Source organism: Aulonocara stuartgranti, assembly GCF_965226115.1.
Source record: "Aulonocara stuartgranti genome assembly, chromosome: 11".
Taxonomy (NCBI): domain Eukaryota; kingdom Metazoa; phylum Chordata; class Actinopteri; order Cichliformes; family Cichlidae; genus Aulonocara; species Aulonocara stuartgranti.
The window spans coordinates 26,622,283-26,639,921 of NC_138947.1; the positions used below are offsets into that span (position 1 = coordinate 26,622,283).

A 17,639-nucleotide genomic window follows, 5' to 3' on the forward strand; every position below is an offset into this window, starting at 1 on the left:
CGCCTTTGGAACACAGGATCGATTCCTGCCTGTATCCAGTAAGGGTCCTAAGGCTAGACCCCCTATGGTAAGCAAGCCTACCGCAGACATGAGCGAGACAGATAAATATGAAGGCATGCCAGCTCGGACGTCGCCCGGATCAACAAGGTCCGCGTCAGGTGTTGAGGAACCAGGGCACCCTGACGAAAAGTGGGCTACTGGAACAAGAAGGCATCGGTGGGCAAGAGACGAAAACAGGGCGTTGTTGGAATGCTACTACGCAAGTAACCCCGGCGGAAGGGGCTACATGAATAGGATGAGGGACCTATGGATTCTTCGATACCCAACATCCACAATGACGGCGAAACAACTAGTAGCTCAGTATTCCAACATTCGAAAGAAGGGACTGCTCTCACAGCTAGAGATTGACGAGGTACAACACAAATGCTACGGCAAGGAGGAGTCAGGACGCCAGGTCAGGGGGGAGATATCATCACCCCCACCCGAGATTGGGTACATAGCCCCAATAGGATAGGAGAAGGATCGTTGAGTGCGAGAGGAACTGACCTGAAAAATAGGATCATGGCCAAGCTTGAAACCTGGATCCCCCATAGCCGGTTACCAAGATTACGTGAAGTACCCTCAGAAGGTCTGCTAGATGATGTTAATGCAGCACTACGGACAATACCTACAACCACGATTACCGACACTAACAAGCTGATCTACAATACGGCAGCAGTGATCAGTGAGATGCTTGGCTACAAGTTGAACAGCCACAAGGGGCAGTACCCTCCATGGAGAAGGAGGCTAGAGGGCAAGATCAAAGTAGCACGGAGGGAGGTTAGCCAACTAACGGAGGTGCAGAAAGGTGCGACAAAGAAGGTGCATAAGAAATACAGCAAGCTGTGCATACCTGAGGCCTTGGAAACTGCCAAGCAAAGACTCACAGCCTTGGCCAGCCGCTTGAGGAGGTACACCAGAGAGATAGAAGGCAGGAGAATAAACCAGCTGTTCTCCACAGAACCAGCAAAGGTGTACTCTCAGTGGCAAGGGAACAATAATAATAAGAGAACAGCACCACCAAGGCTGGAGACGGAGCAATACTGGAAGAGCATATGGGAGAAGGACGCAACCCATAACGGCAATGACTCAGTGGCTCTGAGGGCAGACCACAGCGACCTCCCTGAACAGGGTCCAGTAACCATCACAGTGGCAGATATCCAAGAAAGGGTCTCCAGTATGAAGAGTTGGACAGCACCAGGACCCGACATGGTTCTCGCCTACTGGCTAAAGAAGCTGACTGCACTCCACGAGCGTCTGGCAGCACAAATGAACCAGCTGCTAGTTAACGAGAGACACCCGGAATGGCTAACCGAAGGTCGGATGGTCCTGATCCCCAAGGACCCCAAGAAGGGACCGGTCCCCTCCAACTACCAACCAATAACCTGCCTCAGTACTACATGGAAGCTCCTGTCAGGCATCATGTCAGCTAAGATGAACAGGCACATGGGTCAATACATGAGCGAGACACAGAAAGGAATTGGCAAGAATACCAGAGGCGCAAAACACCAGCTACTGGTAGACAGAACAGTCAGCCAAGACTGCAAGACCAGACTGACCAACCTGTGCACTGCCTGGATTGATTACAAGAAGGCCTATGACTCAATGCCCCACAGCTGGATACTGGAATGCCTAGAATTGTACAAGATCAATGGGACCCTAAGAGCCTTCATCAGGAACTCAATGGGGATGTGGGGATGTGGCGTACAACACTAGAGGCCAACTCCAAGCCCATAGCACAAGTCACCAAGGAGATGCTCTGTCCCCACTGCTGTTCTGCATAGGCCTGAACCCCCTCAGTGAGATCATTAACAAGACTGGCTACGGATACCGACTACGGAACGGAGCAGTTGTCAGCCACCTCCTGTACATGGATGACATCAAGCTGTATGCCAAGAGTGAACGAGACATCGATTCACTGATCCACACTACCAGGCTATACAGCAATGACATTGGAATGTCGTTCGGACTGGAGAAGTGTAGTCGGATGGTAACAAAGAGAGGGAAGGTAGTCAGAACTGAGGGGATTGAACTACCAGATGGCAACATTGCAGACATAGAGGACAGTTACAAGTACCTGGGGATCCCGCAGGCGAATGGGAACCATGAAGAGGCCGCTAGAAAAGCTGCAACCACAAAGTACCTGCAGAGGGTCAGGCAAGTCCTGAGGAGTCAGCTGAATGGTAAGAACAAGATCTGGGCCATCAACACGTACGCCCTGCCCGTGATCAGGTACCCTGCTGGGGTAATAGGCTGGCCAAAGGAGGAGATAGAAGCCACTGACATAAAGACAAGAAAGCTCCTTACCATGCATGGAGGGTTTCACCCCAAGTCCAGCACCCTGAGGCTGTACGCTAAGCGGAAGGAAGGGGGCCGGGGACTGGTGAGTGAATACCTCAGGCAGCAGAAACCCAAGAAAGAGGAGGGAGACGAGGAACCATCATGGAAGGACAGGCCCCTGCACGGTATGTACCACCGGCAGATAGAGGAGGTGGCTGATATCCAGAAATCCTACCAGTGGCTGGACAAAGCTGGACTGAAAGACAGCACAGAGGCACTAATCATGGCAGCACAAGAACAAGCTCTGAGTACAAGATCCATAGAGGCTGGGGTCTATCACACCAGGCAAGACCCCAGGTGCAGGCTGTGTAAAGATGCCCCAGAGACAATCCAGCACATAACAGCAGGGTGCAAGATGCTAGCAGGCAAGGCATACATGGAACGCCATAACCAAGTGGCCGGCATAGTGTACAGGAACATCTGTGCCGAGTATAACCTGGAAGTCCCGAGGTCAAAATGGGAGATGCCCCCAAGGGTGGTGGAGAATGACCGAGCTAAGATCCTGTGGGACTTCCAGATACAGACGGACAAAATGGTGGTGGCTAACCAACCGGACATAGTAGTGGTAGACAAACAGAAGAAGACGGCTGTAGTGATCGATGTAGCGGTTCCGAATGACAGCAATATCAGGAAGAAGGAACATGAGAAGCTGGAGAAATACCAAGGGCTCAGAGAAGAGCTCGAGAGGATGTGGAGGGTGAAGGTAACGGTGGTCCCCGTGGTAATCGGAGCACTAGGTGCGGTGACTCCCAAGCTAGGCGAGTGGCTCCAGCAGATCCCGGGAATAACATCGGAGATCTCTGTCTAGAAGAGCGCAGTCCTGGGAACAGCTAAGATACTGCGCAGGACCCTCAAGCTCCCAGGCCTCTGGTAGAGGACCTGAGCTTGAAGGATAAACCACCCGCAGGGGCGTGCTGGGTGTTTTTTATATATACATACATATATATGCCTTTGCTCCAAAGCATCCAACTCCTTGAGATGAACTTCATTTTCCTCAAGGCTGTAATTGAAGTGACATTAAAGAATGAATGTTCTTTGGATCATTGGAAATTTCATCATTGCATTTTGTTTTAATGTCCTATTGTAAGGTTTCTATGAACTTCAATGATTTAAGAAGAGTGGGTTCGTTTAAGTCCACACATGCATATGAATGTATGGATGACGCCAGGAATAGTATCTATGCTTAGAGCTGAAGCTGGTGGGATCCTAATGGATCACAGAAACAAATAAGTGACTTGATTTGTCTAAAGCCATATTTAAAACAGAACTGTGGCTGCATTCTTCATAGGACCACTCTTCTTATTGGTATTAATATTACTCATAATTCTACTGATGTATAAATCTATTTAATTATTCTGCTACAGTACATTAAACTAGGTTAAAGCATCAGCTTACAAGCATTTCTCTTTTTCCCCCTCACTGAATTCTCAGACTACATTATTTATCTCTGCTCTTTGTCTTTCCTCTGTTTTTACTCCTGTCCTGACATGTCTCTTCACACCATGTCTAGGCTCCTCACCCTCCCAGGAACACCTGGACCCCAGGCTTGTGTGAGGGTGTGTTCACTGATCACACAGAATAGTTCTCGCCGTTTTAACACAAAGCTAGGTTAAGGTCTGATTTCATACTGCTGAAAAAGTTTGTGTTACAAAAACGGTATTGTAAGAATAAAAAATGCCTCGGCGTATGTCTCTTCAGATGTTTAATGTGTGAGTGCATATGTGCCTGTCTATTTGTTGGATGCGTTTTCTCTGATCTCCAGTGACATCATCACCTGTGTCTCTGTGGCGGCACAGCATGCTCGTTGCTAAGAAACGGGGTTAGGAGGAGACAAAGAGGGGGCTGCGGTGGGGCACATGATGCTAGAAACTGGACAGTCTGACAGGAATATGGAGACAGGAGGGAACTCCCTCTAATGTCAACTGTTTCTATGTTTCTTCTCTTTTTCTCTTTTGAAAAACAGAAGAAAAAAATTCAACTTCTCATGGTAAAGTTACTTCTTCAACAGGAAGTTGTCTTTCTGAATATTAACAAAAAGGATCCCAACAAATTCTTTCTTCTGAGAGGCATTAGCAGGTGGGGGGATTGACTGAATTTTTTATCTGGAGGAAGCTTGAAGTGAAAAGCTGTAAGTGAAACTGTGAATTGCACTTCATGTTTTCACAAACACATAGTTTTGAATTTCCCATCATGATTAGGGGCTATTTATGTGTGCATGGAAACCACACGTAAACATACCTACTTACCAAACCTTCATCCTTGCTTTCCAGATGCCCCCACCCCCCACCTCCTTATCCTCCATGTGTCTCCATCTCTAGCCAACCAACCCTAACTCAATAATACTGATCTTAAAGTGATTTGAGAGGCGTTCAAGGCAGACAGCAGAGGACAGGCAGACGTGTGGCCTTTCAGAAAGACAGCAGGGCTGTCTCAACAGTCAGTTCAAACAAGGAAAAACGTACCTGAGATCAGACAGAGGAAGAAAGAGAGACATGCACAGATATAGACACTGCTGTGATCTGTATGTGTGTGCGTTTGAGTAAGAGTCTAGTGAGGAATGATTTTTTTGTTTTACAGTTATTTTAAATACTCAGGTCTAAAAATGCAGAGCTTCTAACCTAAAAAAATCTCGAGAATTATCTTGGAGTCAAAAGCAAGGCTTGAAACATAACTCACAAAACTTTTCCCATCTGCTTAGTAATTCTCTGACACTGATGACAGGGGAAATTATCTTGATGAAATCAATCCTAAAGGTAAAGGAAATCCCACAAAGTTTTCCCACTGAAAATAGGTCATGATGAAATCATCAGCTTCCAAGGAAATTCTAATGGGTGTCGAACTAAGCTGGAAACAAACAGGGACTAAAAGATAAATAAAGGTTCATGTTTTTGGCTTGAGCACCGTAAAAGGTTACAATAATTGGACATAATGTGCTTTGACATTTTTGAGACTGTGTGCTGAGACATTTCAGCCTCTGGAGGTGAGAGAGGACAAAGCTTCAGGACACAAGTGAAAAAACAGGACAATGTCAACCACGGCTTACATATCCATATGCAAATATCCAAATATCAGATCAGTGAACGTTATAGCTGCTGAAAAAGTTAAATTACAGTTAAGTTGATTAAAAGAGGTTTTGTGTGAACTGAGTTTGTTAAAGATATTTTTCATATCAGGGACTGAACATGATAAACTGAGAGGCCAGAGGAAGACCAATAACTCTGAGAAATTATATTATTTTAAAAAAGATAATAAATGCCTATTATTTTCAAAAACGTATTGTTTTAAATCTAATTAGCATTTTGTTTTTCTGTAGGTCTTTGCAAGTTGTTACTCAAATATGAAAGACAGACAAGTTGAAAATTGTAGTAAATCCAACATGATACATTCTTCATTTCCTCTCCCTTGTAGTTTCCAAGCTATTAGCAGGATCTTTGATAGAGATTATCAGAGCCCTGAAATCAATGAAAAATAATTAAAAAGCTTTTTTCTGAAGGGCAGACACTTGTCTGAGGGTGTAAATGTGTGTTTGAAAGAGAATATGAGTCTTCTGTATAAAAGCATGTTGTGGGTGATGGATATGTTTTGATACATTTGAACTAACTGTCTATGATACATACAGTGCTTAACAGATTAATTAGACCACGTCCCAATGTAAGGTTTATGCTACAGCTGCTCTAAATGAACAGTAAGGATAATTACCAGTATCATGTTTTATGTTTTTGTAATGGTTAATCCACCAGTATGTCTACACTCTTTAATCAAAATGATATTTCTAATTTTAAAATATAATTATATGTATATTATAAATATGAATTGTTTTTAATTTACAGTTTTACAAATTAGAAAAACAATAATTAATCATATTATTATATTTTGATTAAAATGCCAAACAACAATTATTTACTTGGATACCTGAACAGAAAAATTAGTTTTAGTTGTTTAATGTCATGCTTTAATTTCTGACTGTTCAGAGAAGTCCAATGTACCGGCTCGATATTAGGTATAAAAATGCAGATCCAGTTCAGTTAACTCAGTAATTTTTAATCAAGTTTTTCACAGATTTCTTCTTTTGTGACAGGTGGTCTAATAATTTTGTTAAGCACTCTATAAAGAGAGAATGAGAGAGCGAGAGCGAGCGAGAGATAGCGAGCAAGAGAGAGGGAGAACTAGAACAAGCACTCAGAGAGAGAGAGCCAAACCTTTAAAAATGAAATCTTTTAAATTAACTGTTGTAATGAGTGAAATGACCAAATGCACGCAGAGGCTTTTTCTAAGCAAATAAATGAGTTCTGCTGCTCACTCCGTGCGGGATGCTGCTTGGTGACTCATCCACTAGCTACATATTCTCATTTGCTACATAGTTGAAAGTAACTGCTGTGATGTGTGTTTGTTGCCCAGGGTGGTGATCAGGACAGAGAAGACACACACAGATGTTACTTTGTTGACTAGCACGGGGAGTAATAAGGGAGTTTTCACATGAGGACAAATGTGGTGTGACAGACAGACAGAAAGAGGAAGAGATACGTCTAAGAGCTCGTGTGTGACAGTTTGTGTGTGGGGGTGGTTCAGGTGGCTAGAAATAATTAGTAAGAGGAATCAAAAATATACGAGTATACGCAAACACTGCCTCTCTCTCTCACACACACACACACACACACACACACACACACACACACACACACACACACACACACACACACACACACGGTAGCTTCCAGGCACAGCCTTCAGTCAGATCATGTGATCTCAGGGTGACAGCTGACCTTGTATCCCACATGCAGAATCTCATGACCCTGCGGCCAAGCCAAAACATTACAAATGCATTTTACATAATTCATAGGGGTCTGCTGAACAATCAGCTATTTTTTCTAACTTCATGTTGATTTCCTAAAATGCATTTTTACTGGACCGACTCACCAACCCTGCCTCTTTTTTTAGCAGTAATCTCTAAAAAGATATGTATTCAGTAAATTAAATTAAATTCAGTGGGTTACATTCAGAGACCAGATTGATTAAATGGTAAATGGCCTGCATTTGTATAGCGCTTTTCTAGTCCATAGGACCCCAAAGCGCTTTACACTACATTCAGTCATTCACCCATTCACACACACATTCACACACTGGCAATGGCAAGCTACATTGTAGCCACAGCTGCCCTGGGGCGCACTAAAAATCCAATATCAACACACTTAACTTATTCTTAAGTATGGTTAAGTTTCGACAACTAGAACAACGCAATTAATGTCCAAATAACGCTGACATCATGGTTTAAAAATAACGATGGCAGTCAGTGATAGCCCTCAGCCTCCTAGTAGATACACCTAAGGTGTCAATTTGAAACTCCTACGTTGTTTCACATTCAGAAGATTTTCAGAACACTTGACCTCTGACCCCTGACCTCGAGTTCAAAGTCACTGAGATTCCAACTTGTCAGAGATTTTTAGTAGATGCACTTATGGTATCAATCTGAAAGTGCTCCATTACTTCGTTCTCAAGTTATTGCATTCACAAACTTGGGTGTCCACACCGTCCACCCACCTGGCAGGGTGAAGACAATAGGTGAGGTTGAACTGAGAAAGTAATCAAACCCGGGTTGCGGCTATGTCACATGAACCGTAAACTACTTGGCCACGAGGGCTGGCACTGGGCTTAAATCTTTTAACACAAAAACATTCAATGTGAACTCATTTGCTAGCAAAGCATGTAAGATGTCTACCAAATATCTAACTACTGCACAACTAACTGCCTTAGTCAGACAATATTTTACTGGCAGTTTAGTTAACATTTTAACAAGGTTTTAAATTCAAATGAATCAGTAGGTGGGCCAACATTTTCACTCAATTCACAGCATGTTCCTATTAATATTAAATTGTTTTAGACACATAAAATGTTGCTATTGTTTGTCAGGGTTAAGAAACTGTCGCCTTGTTAAATCCTGAATGCCAGCCGCAGCTGCTCAGTCCTTCCCACTGCTACCAGATTAAAATAATGTTTCTGTTTTGTCTGGGGAGCCTTAGCCTTACTAAATTTCAATGTGTTTTACTGCAGTACACTGTACTGCAGGCTAGCTTTGGTCTGTAGTACAAATCATTCTGACTGTGAGACAAAATTGGACAGATACTTGAACAGAGTGAGAGGCAGATAGAAAACCAAAATTTTTTCCCTCTCTGCCTTGCTCTCTCTGTCAGTCTCGTTTGGGTGAAAGTACACGTTTTTTTCAGAACAGCAGCACAGTTGAACTGACTCTTGTGTTTGTATAATTTATACACATATAGGTATGTGTCTATAATTCCAATATGTTAAATCTGCAGGGCGCTCAAATTACCAATATAGAACCAAGGTTCAACACAAATGGAACACAAAATATATGTCCAAAAAAATGTTCATGAGCTCTGATGAGCGTGTGTATGTGAAAATGTCAGTGTGTTCAGTTAAGCTTTTCAGATTGTCCGTCTGTGTGGATGTTTACTTACTAGTCGTTTAATAATTTTAAGAGCTGTACGTTGTGTTCGGGGCGTCTCAGTGTGCATGCGAGTGCGCAGCACATGCGAGAAGCTTCGTAAGCAGGAAGGCGACAGGCAGTCAGGACCCTCTCCACAGTAAAGTTGGACCAGCAGTGACAGACAATGAACAGACTCCTCCCAGATTTCCTGGTTCTCAGCAGACAGCTGCATGGACAGATAATCAGTGAATACATGCAGAGATTAAAGTATAAGAGAACATGTTTCTATTTTGGATACTCAGGTTCTGCATCAAGTTTTTTACTATGTGTACTGGATCTTAAAATCTGTAGAATCAGTAATGGCACCCAGGTACCTTTTGAATCCAAGTAAAATTGGCAGTCAACAAAACATAAAAGTATCCTGTCTACAGCCTCTAATTAGGAATAAAGCTGTCCTTCCAGGTATTGGCATTAGTATATTTGATGATTGGCGTTCTAAAAATATAAGATTTATTTGCGATCTGTTTGAAAGGGGTAGTTTTATGGCCTTTAATCAAATTCAAATTAAATATAATTTACCACAGAAACACTTCTTTGGGTTCCTGCAAGTAAGGCATTTTGTAAATTCCCTTAAATTTCCAGCCAATCAACCTGTTTTGAATCCTATTGAAAGCTTTCTTCTTAAATTTAATGAGGAAATAATCACAAAAAAGAAATTTATCGCTCTTTGTTATGGGAAATTATTGTCTTTGAATTTTGTAACCACTGATAAGGCCAGGGTTTGGTGGGAAACCGACCTCGAAGTTCAGCTTAGTGCAGAAGCATGGTCCAAAACTTTTAGATCTGCCAAGAAATTGTTTTCCTGTAACAGACTCCAGGAAAGCCATTACAGAATATTACATAGACTGCAGCGTACGCCAGAGTTTCTAAATAAAATTCATCACTCAGATTTCTCCATTTTGTGTAAAGTGCAATACGGATATGGCATATGGCAATGTCCTTTAATTACTAGATTTTGGAAAAGTATTGCTATAGAGCTTCGCTCAATCTTTCACCAGACGATCCCACTGAACCCTGTGCTGTTCGTTCTGGGTCTATCTATAGAAGGCCTTTCTCTGTCTTCTGTACAGATGCTTTTGTTAGGTACATTTAGCGAGGCAATGTGTACTGTTTCAATGGATTCAGAGACAGCCCCCCACTGTTACACAATGGTACAGAGACATGTTCAAGGTGCTGCCAATGGAGCGCCTTAGTGCCATCATAAAGGGCAATTGTGATGCATTCTGTAGGATATGGCGGCCTTTGCTTGATCACCAACCTCGTGACCTTGCTGTGCTATTACATAAAGGGGGATCACATTTTGTTTTTAAACACAATAATTAATGTCTGTATTTTTTTTCTCTCCCCCACTTTTTTCCTTTTTTCTTTCCCTTGACTTCAAATGTGAAACACTGTACATATTTTGACCCAGACATGTACATCTGTACCTCATGTACCTGTATTTGTTTTTTTTTTTCTTCTCTTTTTCTTATTTGTATTTGTTGTGCTGATTTGTTGCTGTTTGTGTTGTTCCAAAAAAATCAATAAATCATTGTTAAAAAAAAAAGTATCCTGTCTGTATCCTCTGTCATTGTCAGTTTGAAAGTACAACAACAACCAAAAGATACTAAATGGGAGAATACACAATGAGACTAATAACAATGTGGCCAGAGTCCAAGGAGAATTTCATACCTTTACTTCTCAATTTTACATTTGATTCCAATCTATCCATCTATCTATCTATCTATCTATAGATATATGCAAAGGCTGGGGGTGTGTCAGCTGCTCGGTCAGCCTACTTTTCCAAACAACACTCGATGTGTCAAGTGTAGTGTCTGTTTCCATCCCTGGAGACTTCTTTTTTTTTTAAATCCCCCACAGTCTCCTCCTCTTTCATCTCTCTGGCGTAGACTTCCCAGAAGTGTGCTGCCTCATAGTACCCTCTCTTTTTGGCCTAAGTACCGAGTACTCATATAATAATGTACTAATGACTACTAAATACTCAGGGGCAAGAACATCAACATGTTGATGAGCATTCCAGCTGGTGCGATCTCATTGCAAGGCGCCATATCGTTAATCACAATTTTATTTGTGTTTAGTGTCAGTGGGTATGGATGTTTGACTGGCTGCAGAGATAACAAAAGGCCAACACTGTTGCAATGCTTATCTTTCTGTTTTTAGACTTCATCAGGTTCTGTGTTAGTACCAGCAGACACTGCACATGCCTGGGATTAATAACTGTAATAACTGCAAACCAATTACTTCAGTAAACGTAGACAATCATCAGTTTTAAATAGACACACAATATTCACGAAGCACACAGCTTTTCTAATTGAAGGAATTAGATGGTCCATGCACACATTTTCAACTGTCCAGTTAACTCCTACAATAACAAAGAAACACATACAGTGTGGTGCAGTGAGATATTTCTCTAGAAATATTTAGTCAAGATGCAGATGCAGCTGATTATTTTGCTGATCTTAATGGATTTATTTGGAGACCTAGTGTATAACTAAAGAATAACCTACTTTGAGCTGTATAGGTCACTAATGTTTTGGTTACTGGCACTTTTATCTAATTCAGGTAGCATAATAGAGATGGACATGTGTTAACACTGGAACCCAGGGCTGGTTGGCCTGGATACAAGCAGGAAGCTGCTTTAGCCCAGGTGATATGTGCCCTATCCACCTGAGCATCAGCTCTGCACAACATAGTGCATTTAAAAAACATACATTTTTTAAATGCACTATGTACAAGAACACAATATTTGCCACTGTATCCAGCATATATTTACATGTATATAAACATGCAAACAGAAACAACCATAAAAAATATATATGCATACAACACATTTACATGCGCAGACATGCACAGGATCTGTGAGTGTTGGTCTCACCATGTGAATGAGGTGTGTGCTGAGTTGGCTCAGGGGTCTGTTGGCTCGGAGCAGCTTCTCTGCTGCCTCCGTCTCTGCTGCTGGACAAGATAGCCTCTGGCTCTATACACACGTGCAAAGACGCGCACATACACACACACACACATTATAGAGATTTGACAGTCAATAACGATGGATCCAGGGACCTGCCAAGACTTATTCTGACAAACTGAGACATACACAGAAAGACACCCTGATAGATGAAGACAGGGAATTGTTTTTTTTCTACATATTATGTTATTCTAAACCTTCTTTAAGTTCTCAGGATAACATAAGCTGAACATTTTTTTGCCACAAAGTTATTTTTGCATCTCATTCTTAAGGCATCATCTCTTTTGCCCCTCATTATTAGCACCTCTGTGACTTACTTTGGCTTATTTTACTTTACTTCCTGCCTGTAGTGGAACTTCAGGCCAATTAGTGATGGGCTAATAACAGCACATATTTTGTCTCTTTCCCAAAGTCTCTGCTACGCTTGTCCTATTTTTTCCTTCTGTAGTGTACTGTATATAATCTCTGACATGCTCCCTCTTGACCAACTGAGTAATATTTTGAGAAAAACGGTCTAGTCACGTCCTTTCTCCTTATCAGACCTTATTACCCAAATGAATTTGGTTTGGGCTGAAGTTTTCTTTTTAATGAGCTTTGCATTTCTCGCAGAATTGATTTCCGCTGCAGATTCTGCTTGTTGCCTTTTCCATCTCAGTCTCTCCTATCTCTCCACCCATCCTTCTCTTTTTTCTGTCCTCTCTTTCACCCAGTCTTTCACCCTGCCTTCACTTTAGTCCCCCCACCCCCTGTCCGGGCATTAATATGTATGTGCTGGGCTGGGGTGCACACTATGGGGAGATGGGGGCTGATGTGTGTGTGCCAATCCGAGAGTGTGAGTGTGTGCGCGTGGATGTGTATGTAGTGAGGCAAGCTAAGGACAAAGCCAGCGGTGATAATGAGGCCGCAGGGACATAGCCAGACAGGCCCCTCTGTGCGTGTGTGTGTGTGTGTGTGTGTGTGTGTGTGTGTGTGTGTGTGTGCGCGTCCCAGGGATTCAGGACTTCATACCCTTTCTCCTGAGTCCACAACTTCAATATTGCAGTTGCTTAAACCTGCTAGCTTTCACTGTATACTTCAAGGGGCACACACACTCAAACACACACAGACACATGCCTTCAGGGACGTGATACAAGGGCAACATTTTGAGGAAGTACACTTTGTGATTCTGTCGGTGAATCTGCACTCACCAAAGATGAAGTTGGCAAAAAGTGGTGAATCACTGTAGGACATACATGAGCCTAAAATGACCAATTTCACAAGATGAAGCCAAAAAAACCTAACAAATAACAATAATTTAGTATTATTTTCTAAATTAAGGCTTGTGGCTCTTTAAGGATGTCTTTGCAAGGACCGTTGAGCGTTTTGAAAGTGTGTGATACTGAAATTATGCCTGGATTCCTTAATATTTAGTTTTCTTTAAGTTTCTTTTAGGGGAATGGGCCCATAAAAATATCAAAAAACACACTTGATTTAAATTTGAATGATCTCCCTTTCATGATCTCCTTCTCTGGTATGCTCACACAGTTTCTAGTTTGGCTGCTATTTCAGTTAAACTCCTGTTATTTCCTCTTGCACTTGCACCTCTGCAGTGTGCGCACTGGATCTCTTCCGGTGTGACTCTTTAACTGAAAACTGCTGGGTTGTAGGTGGAGAACCAGCTCACATCACTAGCGATGATCTTTCAGACATGGCAGTTCTTGTTTGCTCTCTGTGCATCTTTGAGGACCATGATGAAATCACAAAGGGACATCAGTCAGCTGTAAAGTTTGTGTTCATCAGGTGTGTCTGAGTGTTCATACCTGCAGGGCAGAGCGGACAACAACTGATGTTTGCTTAAGGACGTTGTGAAGCAGTTCCAACAGAGCTTGTAGCACAACGTGGCCGACCTTCCTTCCAGCATGCTCCTCTCTATCTAGATGAGCAAGCGCAGCTTCTGAGAGGGTGCAAACCACCACCTCAATAAGCCCTGTGTATTCAAGAAAAGTGGAGAAGATTGTATCTGACCTATGATTTCTTAGTTTTCTTGGTAACTTGTATTTTTGCAGAGCTTTGCATATGCCCAGTGCATTCTGGGAACTTGTCAGCCTATATAAATTGTTAACCTATTAAGCCGTGAACATAAAAAATAAGGATAATAATGTAAGAGAACCTAATTAAGGACGGCTTTGTCACTTTAACTGCCAAAAATCGTTAACCAGTTTAATACAAATTGTATCAGTTAATATATTCTATATGTTATAATGATCTATATATTAGATGTTTGTCTTTTTGAGGCCCTGTGTTCACGATACATTTTATTAAACAAAGAGAAACAAAAAGCAATTCAGGCAATTCACGCACATTACCACAATTACATTATTACATTCACAAGAACATCTTTAAGTTCATGTGAACCAAAAATGTTTCTCTAGCTGGAAACAAATTAGACTATACCAATAAATATCTGTAACTTCAGGCTCTGATTCAGCTACAGAGCAGATTGATTGCCTATATGCAAGCTTAATTCAATTAACATTTTGTTATTACCAAGCTGCACATCAGAGGAAATTGTTTGAATACGACACTGAACTGTGCAGGGTTACAGTCCCTTAATGAGAAAGTACATAAGGGCAGCAGAGGCAACAAGGCAACTCACTACATACTCATCCAAAAACTCATTCTTATTGTTTTTGTCTGTTCTCTCACCTCACTCAGTCTCTCCCTACATAACTGTCCAATGTACAACATGAGGTTGTTACCTCTTGCAAAGCTATGAATAGCACCTACTAAAGTGCAAACCCATGTTATATCACTATTAAATTTAAAGTGACACAGAGGATAGTCACAGTGAAGACATGACACATGCAGTGCCCATAAATATAACAATACCTAGACAATCAATACGCCCAGATTTGTCCTTCATTTCTACTTCTGTGCACAAAAACTTAGTTATATAACCATGTGTATTAAATCATAGTCTTCACTAGGGAAAATACACCCAGTTTTGTTTTCGTCTTCCAACAGATCTTTATTTAGACTGTGGATGTCGTGTGTTTATTTTTGAGAGTGAAAGTGCAACACTGCAGACACTAGAAAGCCATTAAGTTTGCCTGCTGTCAGCGAGATGTACTGTTACACTGTCAAACAATCTCATAATTAATTAGACAAGCTGCTCTACTTTTGACTGTTCAATCAAAAAAGACTTGTCCTGTTAATGCAACTTGACAACACAGTCCCACTTAGATAGTTTTTGTGTATTATGCTGCTGATACTTGCTGATTATTACTACTCACCAAGTGTGCTCTTTTTAAAAAAGACAGAAATTATTCCTTAATTACACTAAAATGACTTTAACAGAAGCTTTTTAAGGGTGGACAAAGGTGGAAAAGTTACAAAAGCATATGCAAAGGTATGCATCAGCTGGCACTGAAACAAGCTGTCTACAAACTGAGTAAATGGACAATCTGTAAATATCACACCAATACCGCAACTACTGACTGACAGTAAAACACCCGCAGAAAGCTTTACACCTTGCTAAATCTTTGTGTTGTGTGTCAATGAAAAACACTGACTAGGAATGGTGTTAATGGAAGGTCACAAAAGCTGTCCAACAATAAATAAATAAAGCAGCACATTTCCGGTTTGCTTGTGGGACAAATATTTCATGGACAGATGAGACAAAATTGGAACTTTCTGGCAAAAATCCACATAGCTATGTTTGGCCTCGGGGCCTGATGGAGGGACTGATTAATTCAAAATTGTATCTTGAACTTTTAAAAGCACAATTCAGGGCAACAGTTCATGACCTGAAGTTTAGGAGAGCCTGGGTGATACAAGAAGACACTGACCCAAATCACACTAGTAAATAAACAACAGAATGGATGAAAGAGAATGAAAATTCATGTTTTGGGATGGCCAAGTCAGAGTGCTGACCTTAAAAAGTGAGATGTTATGGCATGATGAGGAAAGAGCTGTTCATTGAAAACATCCTAGAAATATGGATAAACTAAAACAGTTTTGTAGGAGGAATGGTCCAAAACTTTCTCCACATTGTACAAGTCTAATGAGCCGCATCTGCCATTGATGCATATTTATAAAGCCTAAGTGTTTACAAATGGTTATGGTTTCATAGATTCCTCTTCTTTCCTGGGGGCCTTATGACATTTTACGTCAAGGTCAAGAGAAGGTGTTAAGAAAAACATATGGGATGCAATAGTTTGCATATTTAACCCTAACCCTTAAAGACAAACCTTCACTCCTACTTAACACTGCTTCTGCTATGGCTCGCTGCTTCTTGTCCATCCAACCAACCATGCTTCCACCATCGCCTGCCCTTCACTCAATCTGTTCAGCCCTTATCCTCAGTCATCCTGAGTCCTACAGCTGGCTCTTCCAAGCAACACATCTGTTCTTTGTTATAAAGTTATGCTCTTGTGTCAAAATTCACATTAAAATTAAACTGAGAAAAAAAGTAATGGTAGCACCTACAGTCTTCGTGCAGAGGCAACTTTAACACAATCCATTCTTTTTAGGGGCTCAAAAGTAATTGGACAAAGAACTGAAAATAAAATCTTTCACTAGTAAAACCATTAGTAAAATCAATCATTTCTAATACTTGTTTGAAAACCCAATGACAGCCTGAAGTCTTGAACTCATGGACATCACCAGCTGCTGGGTTTCCTCCTTTTCATTCTGGAAGAGGTTGTTCTTGGTTTCATCGGTCCAAAGGATGTTTTTCCAGACCTGTGCTGCCTTTTTTTGATTTTTTTTTTTTGCAAATTGCAGTATACCCTTTCTATTCTTTAGGCTTATGAGTGGCTTGCATCTTGCAATGAACCCTCTGTATTTACTTTCATGCAGTCTTCTCTTTATTATAGACCTGGATATTGATATGCCTGCCTCCTGGAAAGTGTTGTTCACCTGGTTGGCTGTTGTGAAGGGCTCTCTTCACCACGGATAATGGTGGTTTTCTTCTGTTTCTGCAGCGTAAGGATCACTTGTTTCACCTGCTTTCCATGCAGGTGAAACAAGTGATCCTTGTTTCAACCACATATTGTCTGTTCACAGCAAAATCTTCCAAAATGCAAGCACCACACCTCAAATCAACTTCTTTTATCTGCTTAATTGGTAATGACATAATGAAGGAATTGCCCACACCTGCCCATGAAATTGCCTTTGAGTCAAAGCCATTTCATGGCCAATTACTTGTGGTCCTTTTAAAAAATGGGCGGCTGAAACTTCTAAACCCTTCCTCAAATTTAAATGAAGACAGCCTCAAATGAAAGCTCAGAGTCTACACCAGGGGTGCCCAATCCCAGTCCTCGAGAGCTACTATCCTGCAGCTTTTAGATGCATCCTTGTTCCCACACACCCGAATCAAATGAAACATTTGATTCAGCTGTGTTGGAGTAGGGATGCATCTAAAAGCTGCAGGATAGTAGCTCTCGAGGACTGGGATTGGGCAGCCCTGGTCTACACATTATGTCCACTTATATAACTTCTGTTAAGGTCATTATATAACTATAAATATGTTTCTGTAAACAGGTAGAAAAACAAAACGTGTCCAAATATATATATATGGACCTAACTATAAGACAATGTTTTTCTGCTTATAGAATGTGGTGTATAATAGTATAGTATACCACACAAACATCTATCGTATTTTCGGCACTAAAAGGCGCACTTAAAATCCTTTAATTTTCACAAAAATTGACAGTGCGCCTTATAATCCGGTGTGTGTTATGTATGAATTCTGGTTGTCCTTACTGGCCTCAAACCGATTTTATGTGGTACATGGCACTCAGAAATCTGTCA

At 41.4% G+C, this 17,639-nt stretch overlaps 1 protein-coding gene across 4 annotated transcripts in view; it reads right to left on the minus strand.

Annotated features, from left to right (window-relative positions):
* The window catches only part of ulk4 (unc-51 like kinase 4), a 119,036-nt gene that overhangs the window by 26,827 nt on the left and 74,570 nt on the right, over positions 1–17,639 (minus strand). For all 4 annotated transcript variants that reach the window (XM_082552633.1, XM_082552634.1, XM_082552635.1 and 1 more), the window contains 3 exons: positions 13,646–13,812; positions 11,757–11,858; positions 8,853–9,047 (listed from right to left, as the gene is read on the minus strand). In XM_082552633.1, coding sequence (XP_082408759.1) covers positions 8,853–9,047; positions 11,757–11,858; positions 13,646–13,812 — 464 coding nt within the window. The remainder of the gene's footprint in view (positions 1–8,852; positions 9,048–11,756; positions 11,859–13,645; positions 13,813–17,639) is intronic.